Below are 12688 nucleotides of genomic sequence, written 5' to 3' on the forward strand. Positions count from 1 at the left end.
AGACCACTGACCTGTCTGTGATGGTAAAGTGATAGGCCCAAAGACTCAGCTTCATCACAGGAGATTCCAATAATCTTAAAGTCCTTCGTTTCCATGGCATCAAGCTGAGCAATGTGTGAGGCAGGGGCACCAGCCCAGAGGGGAGAGCAGTACTCCATCAAATTGTGGATGAAAGCCTTGTCGGTAGGTAGGAGTTCAGGTGTACCAAGGAAGGCCTTTGCATGATGGATGCTGAGTCAGTGACTGGCTTTGAAGGCCAACTTTGAAATGTGGGTTGCTCAAGAAAGATCATGGCTGAAAGTGAGACCCAAGTGTTTCAGTGACTGAATTTCTTTGAGAGTTTTGCTAAGAAAGTTGATGGGAGAGTTTGCCATGATGGTCTTTTTGGCGAGGGATACTGAGTGATAGATTTGTCAGGATTGAAAGACATATTCCAAGTGTTTGAGCAGTTTGTGATTTTGTTAAGTTCTGAAGAAAGCGAAGAGGCTGTAGACTGCCTGTCTGAAGGATGAGGAATATCACAGCAGAGAGTGGAGTCATCAACAAAGATAAAGAGGATTTTCAAGTCAGAGCAATCATTGATAAAGATCAGGTATAGGATGGGGCCGATAACACTGCCTTGGGGTACTCCAGCCTCGACAGGGAGAGGAGATGAAAGGATTCCATTGAGAGCCATCCGTCGGCTAAGAGAGTAGAGAAAGTCAACTAGCCATGTGTGGAGTTGGCCTTGGATGCCATAGGCAGAGAGTTTGGAGAGCAAAGCAGGATGCCAGACTGTATCAAAATCTCAAGATATGTCGAGAGAGACATCCCTGATCTCATGCCTGACATTGATCCATTGTTGATCCATTGGGCCTCCATGCATTGTTTGGAGAGTAGAAGCAGCATGTCAAAGGTAGGGTGACCTGGTCTGAAAACTAATTTCCCTCGCCGAAGGAGAGGGTATTGCCTTCGGGTCTGTTTGTTTGTTTGTTTGTTTGTCTGCATAGAACTTTTGTGTTTTTCTCCGCAACTGCTCGTCAGATTGAGACAAATTTTTTTTACCATAGGAGCGACGACTCGTGTAGAATGTTTTAATGATAATTATGGCATCATAGGTCACGTGGTGTGGCAGCCATGTTGGAAAAACGGAAAAATTTTGCACCTCTGTGTATCTGAAACCGCATCAAGGAAAAAATTGAAACATGGTACATAGCAAGTACTCCTCATGGGATATAAGTGATATATATATATATATATATATATATATATATATATATATATATATGTATATATATATATATATATATATATATATATATATATATATATATATATATATATATATATATATATATATATATATATATTTATATTTCCAGCAATCTGTGTGTGTCTGTGTCTGTGTCTGTGACCGCTGTTTCTTGACAACCACTGGTCCGATCTCATTGAAACTTGCCAGATATATTGCTGGGACTTGAGGATGTGCCTTTTCAAGGTTTGACATTAATCGGACAAGTGCCTCCCAAGTCATGGCCATTTATTTCCCAACCAATGACAAGACACGTTGCGTGGGCGTGGCCAATGGGGGAAGGGAAGCTCAGCCACGTTCCCCATTACGGGTTACAACGTACGGGCTTCCGGATAGTGATGACTTCGTGTATTCTAATAATTTCTCGATTTCTTATGCGCATTTATAGATAAACACAATGCCCTAAGTTATGATCGTTTTCATATTAGACGGTGCATAAATTTCGGTAACATCAGTGAGCTGGGATGCTCCGAACCAGGAAGTAAATTTTTTTCTCTCTCTTCACTTCTCTTTTTGTTTTTCCTTGCGACAACATTGCGAAAAGGCAAAATACGTTAGCGCTCATTGAATAATTGGCCATTAAAACTAAATTGCGAATAATTGGAACCGATAAGCGAACTTTCAGGCCACGCACGTACGGGCACGCGAGAGCGAAGAAACGCCCTGTGTGGTTGTTTCCTGCTCGCGTTTGAATATTTATTTATTTTTTTTGTTACGGGCACGTACTAGTATCTATAATGACATCATGGGTGCCTTCATTATGTCATAATTGCAAATGTAGAATGCTGCATCTGATCAGTATGAAAATTATTGAGGGTCATCTTGGGATAAAATGGTCCACAGAAATAATTTGATGATGTCATCAGACATGTGATTTGGCAGCCATATTGTATTAAAAAAAATTTTAAACCTTCAAAAATCTTCTCTGAAGTGGCTGAACAGATCGAGGTGAAAGTTTACATGAATGACCACCTATCCATGAGGAACAAAAGATTCACACATTTGATGTCATTGGCCACATGGTTTAGTAGCCATATTTGATTTACCTTAAAACCTATAAAAAATCTTCTTCAGAATGGCTGGACAGATCAAGGGAAAACTTCACAGAAATGTCCCCGAAGTCATGGGTGTACAAGTTTGTTGAGGAATAATTGATAGGTCACATGGTTTGGCAGCCATATTGGATTGAAGAAAATATTAAATAATGTTTTCTCTGGAACCGCTAAATTAATCAAAGTGAAACTTCACAATTATGATCTCGTAGTGATGGGGAAATACATGTTTTAAATTGAACTTGATCGGATACATGGTCTGGCAGCCCGAATTATTTAATATTTTGATCTTTAAAAAAAAAAAAAATTTTTAATAAGGCTCACTTGGCTGTGCCCAGATGGGTTTTAGGGGAGAGGAGTAGCAGCTGAAATACAAATCCTATCCAGGTTCCTCCTGATGACTTCATCTTTGCTTTTTGCTTGTTTGGGTTCCTCCTGATTTCTCCAATGCAGGACTGTTCCTATTTGGTCTTCCCTTTGATTTTGATTGAATTTATTTTAATCCCATTCTAAATTCAATTGAATAATAATGAAAAATGTCATGGGTCAGGGTCAGGTGTCCTATCAGTGCGGGGTTGCATCAAAGCGGGATGTCTTGGTACCTGGTTATCACTGCCAGCACTTATAAAGTGGCAGTTCTAGTTATGTCTGTTATTAATTACGTCACACACACCCCACACCACCACACCATTGCCACACAAACAAGTCCTGGTGAGGGTCTGCAATCTCCGATTGCTCTTTTTCTTGTTGATGATTTGAGATGAGGCTGTTGGAGAACAGGAAAGACTTTATTTCAACTATGATGATGGATTACATGACCTTGCTGATGACTGGAAATGGGCTAATAGATCTGCAGTTAAGGGGACCCAGTTTTTGCACCTTGATTATGTAATGCGGTGACGTTGGCTGACTTCCAAGCAGATGGAAGATGACCTCGGGTTAGATGACAGATGCAAGGTGACCACAATATGAAAAGGGCAGAGAGGGGATGTGCAAGAGCAGCAGAGCACATGAGCTGATGCCGTCCGGTCCAGTTGCAGAATCAGTCGAAGGTTGACAAACTTCACCACCTTCTCAGGTTCAAAAGACACATAGTCCAGGAGCATTTGGGTATGACTGGGAAGGCTGGATACAGAGAGAGGGGTTGGGGACGAAAAATTTGGAAGCAAACACAGAATTGAGGCATTCAGCCTTCTCACAAGTGGAGTCCGTTATTATGCCATTTGAGGAGAAGGAAGGGATGTCGGGGGAAGGGGGAGCGTACATTAGAGATGGACTTAACAAGGTTCCACCAGGTTGTGGAGGAGAGAGACAAGTTTGAAAGTTCAATCTTGAGGTTGGACAGATGTTGTTTTCTGGCTCTCCTGAGAGTAGACACACACTTGTTACGGGCTTTGTGAGATTGCCTTCGGTCGGATTTGCCTTCTAGGAAGAGAATGAAAATTGTTTCAAGGTAACTGCCTCACCACAGGATTCATTGTACCATGGGTGGGAGGATGGGTGATATCTGAATATGGAATGAATCTGTGCGTAAGGAAGAGCAGGTTTCTGTTGAAGAATTCCGACACCGAGTTAATATTTGGGGTGGTAAATGTTGGAGACCAGTCCTGCATTGTGAAGGCTGTTTGCAGTCATTTAATTTGGATTTCCAAAAAAAAAAAAAAACAGTCCAACAAAGGGTAATTGAAACAGTAACGACACACAAGCCAAGAGACCGGTTCTGGACTAACAAATAATATTATTTTCAAAGCATGTGTAATGTCGGTTCGGGCTTGTTCATTTGTTTGTGTCGTTGACCTTGTCTCGAATGAGTAGCGTATGCAGTTTAATGATGTCTTCTTTCTCCCCAACTTCTTCCCTTTGCATCCAGGACGGTGAGGAAACTGTGAGGTTGACTGAGCCCGGCTCAGATTCCGATATGGAAGATTCATTATAGTGGATGTTGTGGTGCATTTAAAGACAAGACTGCTGCCAGTTTACCCCAGTGACCTCGCTTTGTCACGGCCTCACAGTTATTGTTCAGGGTTGTCCAAGTTGCTCATTTGCAGTTTCCTCTTTGGTCACCATCCTGGTTTATTTGTATTGTTAGCTGTGCTTGTTTTTTTAAAGACCATGGCCTAATGTACAGTGGTCATCATGATCATCTTTTCTGGGACATGCGGTGGCGGTGGCGGTGGTGGTGGTGGTGGTGGCGGTGGTCATTACTGCCAAGTTTTTGAGAGACAGGTACCTGTGACAAAATGGTGCTGTGGGTCTTGTGCGAAAGTAAGGGATGATCTTTTCCTGTGTTTACCACACGAAGCAGTGTTTGTTTTTAGGTTGTTTTAACAAAAGCAATTGAAGGATATTGAATTGTTGCATCTGCAGGAAAGAATTGTGATGGGACCTCAGGTTGCTTTGAGCTGTGCCTCTATTCAAACGGGTTCAGTGGTCATTTTTGAAGATCAAACATCAAACAACAGGTTGAGTGGTCTTTGTTCAACCATCACGTTCCATTCATTAATGAGTGAATACACAATGTCCACATTGTGCCTGTTTGTACAATGCTATTTTTTCACGAAGAAGTGCGGTAGTTGTGATTCCCTCGCCTTATTGCCACTTGAACTTCCTCTGAACGACATTACTTTTCTGATATATGAATTGCTATCTAAATCTTATTTATGCAAAAGTGATGGAATCTAACCCCTCCCGTCCTTTTTGGACAAAATAAACATCCCTCTCTCAACCTCTTCCCTCAACAGTGATACCTCAACAGCAGCTTCGTCTTTTAAGAGGTGTATTAAATGTGCACCATTGTATAAATTAATTTGTTTTTAATTTGTTGTACCAGAGCTAAAGAAAAAAAGGTTTTTAAACCCACCCCAGCCCAACTAGCTCAACTGTCATATGGCAATATGCAGACATTAAACGTTTTATCGATTGTTCAACAATTGGTATCTGTCCACTTCTCTGTAATTACATTAATTCCACAAAGATAAGCTCATAACTTACCTGCGTCAAACTGTCTGCAGTCGTAATGATATCACAGGGATGGGAAACGGAAGAGGGGGTGGGGCAGCTGGTGGTATATCTGTGCATGGTACAACCACCCTCCCATACAACTACCGCTATTTGAATTGGTACTGTCGGCCCCTTTTTGGTGAGAAGGACCCTGTTTTGGAGACAGATCGTTATAAGTTGCAAGTCCTTCTTTGAAGCCTGATACGTGGAGGTTATCGGCTGGAGTGGTGTATGTACAGAGTGGGTTAACCTGGTATGTATAGGTTATAGGTTAAACTGGTATGAATTGTTGCAGTTGCCAGACTCGTCTGAATCGGTCATGCCGGTCAACTGATTCGGTTGCTCCGAGCATGTTTACCATGATACCTTGCTCCAATAGAACACCCGAGCCAGTCCATGCACCACGCTGATCGCTGTCACGTGTCCGCTTACACCAATAGACCCAAGCCAAATCGCCAGATGCAGGCACAGTCTTGTTTTTGGCGTTAATTGCCCGAACCCAATCTGTCCTTTTAATAGATGTGTATAACTAACTTGCGTTCAGAGACGCTTACAGCACTTTGATATGAAGTGATTTTGGTTACAAAACTCTACTCACATAGGCACCCCGAGCCAACAAACAAATGGAGACCATTATCTATTAAAGCCTTAAGGCCTCAGACATGGACTGGCAGTGAACAGTTCATACCATGGACAGAAACCTCAAGTGCTGAACTTTTCTTGGATCAAACTGTGCCCGACTGGACAGAGTTTGTGGTATTCGTGTCCTGTCATTCTCTATCTTGTCTATCTCTCCAATGCACACATTCATCCCATCTTGTCTTCAGTTATCCTACTCTTCTTCCCGCTCATGGTACATTGAATCCTGTGATATGCAGTTGCTCTGAAACGACTTCCTTCTCTTCGTGGAAGGCAAATCTGACCGAAGGAAATTTCAGTACATTCCAAAAACCCCACAGCAAGTGTGTGTCCCCTCTCAGGACATCGAGAAAACAACATCTGTTCAACTTCAATAATGAATTTTCAAACTTGTCTCCCTCCTCTAAAACCTGGTGGCAGTTATGTATTTTTCTGGTGTATGCTGCCCTTCCATCCCTTCCCTGTCTTCAAACCGCACCACAGCCAACTCTGCTCTTGAGAAGGCTGAATGCCTCAATTCTGTCTTTGTCTCTGTCTCTCGCCTTCGCTTCCCAGCCATGCCAACCCAAAATCATCCACCAAGTTTCATCCGAATCCGTCCATAATTGTTTGAGTTATCCTGCTGAATATAATTTTGGCCCTAATCACTCAATGGTGAAGAATCACTGAAAAACATTCTCGGATCCGGATTCGGATCTTCACCAAAATCGAAACAATTTGTCTTTGTCACACACCCAACTTGTCAACCAAGTTTCGTCCAAATCCGTCCATAACATAACTTTTTGAGATATCCTGCTCAAAGACAAACAAACACACTGGGGTGAAAACATAACCTCCATCCACCTTTGATGGCAGAGGTAAAAAGGTACAAAAACCGATCTTCTTAAGTACAGACCTATTGGCGAACTTCCAGTCATTAACAAGGATGACTGGAATCCATCCCCTTTCCTCGTGGAATCCATCATCTTAGTTGATATGAAATCTTTCCTTTTCTCCAACAACCTCATCTCTGATCACCAATTTGGATTCAGACTAGGTCACTCCACCTTGGACATGCTGCTTCTACTCACCCAACAATGAATGGAGGCCCTCAATGTCAGATCAGGACTGTCTCTCCGGACATATCTCGAGCTGTCGATACGGTCTTACATCCCACTTTGCTCTCCAAACTTTCTGCCTATGGCATCCAAAGCCAACTCCACACATGGCTTACTGACTTCCAGTTCCTCTACTCTTGTAGCCAATGTGTGTGTCGCAACGGAATTCTTTCATCTCCTCTCTATGTCAAGACTTGAGTGCCCCAAGGCAGTGTTTTGGGCCCAGTCTTATTCCTGATCTTCATTAATGATCTCTGACTGTCTGGAAGTCCTTTGCTGAAATGCCATTGCTGGTGAGAGAGGTCCAACACCCAGCCAACGAGCATGGTGACAATTCAAAATACCCACATATGAGGAAGAGAGAGTTGGGATGAGTGCTTAAAAGTTTGTCCATGTTGTTTGAGACAGAGATGCTTGCTCGGTTTGCCGAATGGTTTGGGAAACAGTTGATAAGGAATGATGGGCTTGCAAAGCGATAGCAAACCACGTGTCGATCCCTTGGTCTGAAGAAAAAGAAAAGTTGCGGAGTCTGAAGTTGCGGAGAAAAAAAAAAATCGGGGTTTGAAGGGGTCGACAGACGGAATTTACGGTGTGGGGGGGGGGGTGGGTTGCCTCCCCAAAAAGGTATTTGCTTTCTTCTCGAACGATACACACAATTCCGATGAAATTTCACGACAACCTTCACCATCTATGACGAACCAAAGTTTGTTCATGAAATTAGAAAAATCTGGCTCGAAGGGGATTTATAGGGGGTTGCCCCCCAAAATATGTATTTGCTTTCTTCTCCAAAACTACACATACAATTCTGATGAAACTTGACCACCATCTTCACCAACCACGATATACTAAAGTTTGTTCATGACATTTAATAAAAATTGGGGTCGAGGAGGGTCTATGGGGAGAGGGGGGTTTCCCCCCAAAATATGCATTTGCTATCCACTCAGAAGATACAAACGCAAAACCGACGAAACTTGACCATCATCTTCACCACCCGTGATTTACTAAAGTTTGCCCACAACATTAAATAATATTGGGGTCTAAGGGGTTCTACATGGGGGTTGCCCCTCAAAACATGTATTTGCTTTCTTTTCTGAAACCACACACAATTTCGATGAAACTTGACCACAACCTTCATCACTCGTGATGTACCAAGGTTTGTTCATGGCATTAAAAAGAAAATCCATAGGTATTTACTTTCTTCTCCATTATAGGCTATATTTTGTGGGTCCTCCATGTCTACCAGTGGTTACCTGGTTATTCTAATCCAGCCACAACCAGGTGAGCGCCCAGGGGTATTACCCCGATGTTTAATATCTCTGTGAGATTCTTTGTCATCATTCCTGTAGATCCAGCAATCACTGGTACAACTTTGGCAATCTTCAGTTTCCAGGATCTTCTCACTTCATTCTTGAGGTCTTGGTGTTTGGTCATTTCCTTGATTACCTTCGCATTCTGCGAAAGGTTATGTATTGGTCGCTGTGTATTTATTACCTTCGCATTCTGCGAAAGGTTATTTATTTATTCATTTATTTGTGAATATGTGTGTGTGTGTGTGTGTGTGTTTGTTTGTTATTCGCATAACTCAAAAAGTATTAAACCGAATCGCATGAAATTTGGTGGGATGATTGATTATTATCCAAGGAACATTTGATTAGATTTTGGGAGCGATCGGGTCAAAGGTCAAGGTCATGAAAAGGTCAAAATCGTCTTTTTGCCATAGCGAAGTCAATTTTTATCCAATTTGCATGGAACTAATGCCAAAATGTTCGGAATTTAATGCCCGATCTATTGATATGCGACATGACACAATGACGTCATTACTCTTGTTAGTGGTTGGGGGTCAAAGGTCAGGGGGGTCACGACCTTGCGCATGTGCGTTTTTTGGTCATAACTCGGTCAATTCTGATCCGATTCACATGAAACCAGCACTAAAATGTTCCCTGTGCTGTTCTGTTCCCTCCCCACACTCATGCCAAGAGCAAAACAGTAGCGGCGGCGAAGGTATATGCTCTCTACGAGTGCCCGTTCTAGTTTCTGCATCGTTTAGTCCAAAATCACTGGTATTAACACCTCAATCAGCAATGCCTTCTTCTCTGTTTTTTTTTTTGTACCTCGGTATAATACCCATCGCAGCGCTTTGTTTTCGATGTTCACGCTCAATGGGATCATTACGTCGTACTTGAGCAGTTGGTACTTCCATGTTTTCAGTGATTACTTTTGGTTCATGTTCCCACAAATTTTCTGGAATTGGGACATCAATGTTTTTGTAGATGTGCGAGCATAATACATTATAAACTCTGTTGTGTCATTGTGTATACAGCTGTTGTGACATGAGTTTTTTTGTGACATCAGTTATTAAGCATAACATATTGTTGCGGATTTGGAAAGCCATCACAATCAACATTCAGGTTCCTCTAGATTAGCTATATCGGTAAGTATATGTTTTATAGATAGCTCCCGTCCCTGGTCTAATGGGTAAATCAAATGTGCAGGCCCCCCGAACAAACGGACGCCAACGTTGTCAGACGGAATGAAAACCCGTCATTCTTGTTACAAAAACAGCTAAAATTGATGAAAAAGCGGCCGAAATTGAAACCAACACAGTAATTACGGTCGCAATAGCAGATATAATGGAAACCAACACGTTTATTCTACACGCAAGAACAGTCGTGACGGACACAAGGACGGTCAATCCTGAAATAGAACGGTGGGGAACGGAAGCAAGATTGGTTATTTCCATCGCGAAACGTCCGAGACCGAAACAAAAGCGGTTCATTCCGGTTACTGTAGTGCGAACAAGATGGCGGATGCAGTAGAACGACCTGTTACAGTATGTAAATTTTTAGTGCTTCTGCCTCGAACATAAATGTAATATAGACAATATATAGTGGGTAGTACCTGATGTAGTTTTAACAATTTATTAAACCGAATTTTGTTGTTATGATAATGTTTGGTTTACCTGTATTTTGAGCCCCCGAGTGAAGGATCGCTCGTTGTGTATGCCCAGTTCAAGATAGGGGATCGTGTATGGGATCTTTTTACAGTTTTTACTTCATATGAACTTTGTTATTTTATTGGAATTTGCAATTTATTATTACTATCAAATTTTACCTCTTGCAAATATAAACGATCAATCGTCACTGATCACTGTAGCACGGGGGCACGAATTTCACGAAATGTCAGCCACACATTAAGTCAAGAGGGCGCATTTATAATATCCCATACCACAAACGGGTTTTCATTAACAGACATGATATATTCAAGGCAGACTACGTTAAAGTTAACTTACCATAACTTCAAGAACTTTTCAAGCCGCCATGTTTTCCACGTTATGGGAACCGGAATGAATCGCTTTCGCTTCGGTCTCCGCCGTTTCGCGACGGAAATAACCGATGTTGCTTCCCTTCCCCACCGTTCTATTTCGGGATTGACCGTCCTTGTGTCCGTCACGATCGTTCTTGCGTGTAGAATAAACGTGTTGGTTTCGATTATATTTGCTATTGCGACCGTAATTACTGTGTTGGTTTCAATTTCGGACGCTTTTTCATCAATTTTAGCTGTTTTTGTAACAATAATGACGGGTTTTCATTCCGTCTGACAACATTGGCGTCCGTTTGTTATGGGGGCCTGATGTGAATCTGCTACGATTGTATTAGAGTTTCAACAATGCCACAACGGCACCATTCTGGAACTGGAATGTTCAACATGGAACTGACGCTGCTGCGTTCTTCAGGCTCGCGCGTGGGCGGAGTCTAACACAGACATGCCGTCCCTCCGTGGCCAATCGGCGGGGAGCCGGCGTCTTCCGCCTCCAACCGGCACCGTCGCCATTAAACACGCGGTCTGAGGTGAAGCCGTAGGCGGAGCCACAAACGTCCCCCACTGGAGACTCCGCCCAAGGGATGGAGTGCCCCACCACCGCGCGCCTGTCCAATCGGGAGCGGACGAGGAGTCACATGGGGCCTCCCATCCAATGGGAGGGCGAGTGGGGAGGAGAGAAGCGTTCGTTGAGCGGGAGGGGGCCGATATAAGGTGTGTCCTGAGGAGATTATCAGGGTCGGCTCTCTTGGAGTTGTTCTGGTTCTTTCCTGCTTCTCTTCTCCCGCTTCTTCTCTGCCCGGCTCATCACCTTGGCTTCTCCTGCAACGACCTCGTCCCGGCTCCAGAGCTTCGTGTTGTCGCCTTCCGCCTGGCTGGTACGGCGACACCAGTCCCAAGACCAGGGGATATCCAGCCGCGCACTCGTGGCCAGGTAGCCAGCCACGCCTGGCTCACAGCCGGTCTGTCCTCCTCGGCTGGAGAGTCGTAATAAAGGCGGTTGAGGTCCTCTTCTGTCTGGGTGTGCGTGTGTCTGTTTGTGGCGCCAGTCTGATAAGTAGTGAACTGTAAAGTGCTTTTGCCTGTATATTATTTGCCTTGCTTGATATTCAGTATAGCTCTCCTCTTGTGTGCTCCCTTATTCCCCCATCATTAGTAAATAAACATACCCAATTGTTTAAATGTACTCATCTCGTCGTGTCATTTCTCCATTGACTGGGTGTCGTGCGTGTGTGAAAGTGAGCAGTCATTGCCGCTATAACGGAGTAACAGGATAATTGGGCCGGCGGAATTCGGCGATTGTAAAACCGCTCGGCATCGCACATGGAACGGGCTCGCTTCCGTACGAGTTCCGTCGAGGGTGAAATACCCCGGGAGTTGAATCACGTGGGTACTTCGGTAAATTGAAGTTGGCAATCGACCCGACCCCACGTGGTCTCCCCATTGGCGTATTTTGGTCCAAAATAACCGGGACCCGCCGACCTCGGACTTCTCCGGGCCGGCGATCTGTAATTCCGGGCGATCGAGCCGAGGCGGTCCCACTGCTCCATCGAGGGTCGTGCTTGTGGCGACGCACCGGTGAAACTACAACAATATCATTCTCTTTACTAACCCCACCTCCAGCCCTCAACTTTCTCTCTTCCTCTCCTTCCCCCCACTCCTCGCATCCCTTCCTCCCATTTGGTATAGCAACGTTTGGTGAGGCAAAGCTCTCCACACCTCCCCCCTGCCCTTCCTCCCTCTTCCCCCTTCTTCCTCCATAGCTTCCCCTCACTCCTACCTCCTCTCCCTCTTCTCTCTCTCCCTACCTTCCTCTCTTTTCCTCCCCTCCTCTCTCTCCCTCCCTCACACTCTCCCTCGTCTCTCTCTCCCTCCCTCCCACCTCCTCCTCTCTCTCCCTCCCCTCACACTCTCCCTCGTCTCTCTCTCCCTCCCTCCCACCTCCTCCTCTCTCTCCCTCCCACCCCTCCTCTCTCTCCCTCCCCTCTCTCTCTCCCTCCCCTCTCTCTCCCTCCCCTCTCTCTCTCTCTCTCTCTCTCTCTCTCTCTCTCTCTCTCTCTCTCTCCTCATCCCTCTCCTCATCCTCTCCTCATCCTCTCCTCATCCTCTCCTCATCCTCTCTCTCTCTCTCTCTCTCTCTCTCTCTCTCTCTCTCTCTCTCTCTCTCTCTCTCTCTCTCTCTCTCTCTCTCTCTCTCCTCTCCTTTCCTCTCTCTCCCTTCCTCCTCTCTCTTCCTCCCTCCCCTCCCCTCCCTCATCCCCTCCCTGCTCCCTCATCCCCTCCCCTCCCCC

At 44.5% G+C, this 12688-nt stretch overlaps 1 protein-coding gene across 5 annotated transcripts in view; it reads left to right on the forward strand.

The window, feature by feature from the left end:
- The window catches only part of SLC35A5 (solute carrier family 35 member A5), a 33533-nt gene extending 28438 nt beyond the window's left edge, over positions 1-5095 (forward strand). For all 5 annotated transcript variants that reach the window (XM_085897630.1, XM_085897631.1, XM_085897629.1 and 2 more), the window contains one exon: positions 4214-5095. In XM_085897630.1, coding sequence (XP_085753756.1) covers positions 4214-4279 — 66 coding nt within the window. In that variant the 3' untranslated portion in view covers positions 4280-5095. The remainder of the gene's footprint in view (positions 1-4213) is intronic.
- Positions 5096-12688: the final 7593 nt, after the last annotated feature.

This window comes from Eptatretus burgeri, chromosome 10 (genome assembly GCF_056783735.1).
Source record: "Eptatretus burgeri isolate ZD-2024b chromosome 10, Ebu_testis_v1, whole genome shotgun sequence".
NCBI lineage: Eukaryota > Metazoa > Chordata > Myxini > Myxiniformes > Myxinidae > Eptatretus > Eptatretus burgeri.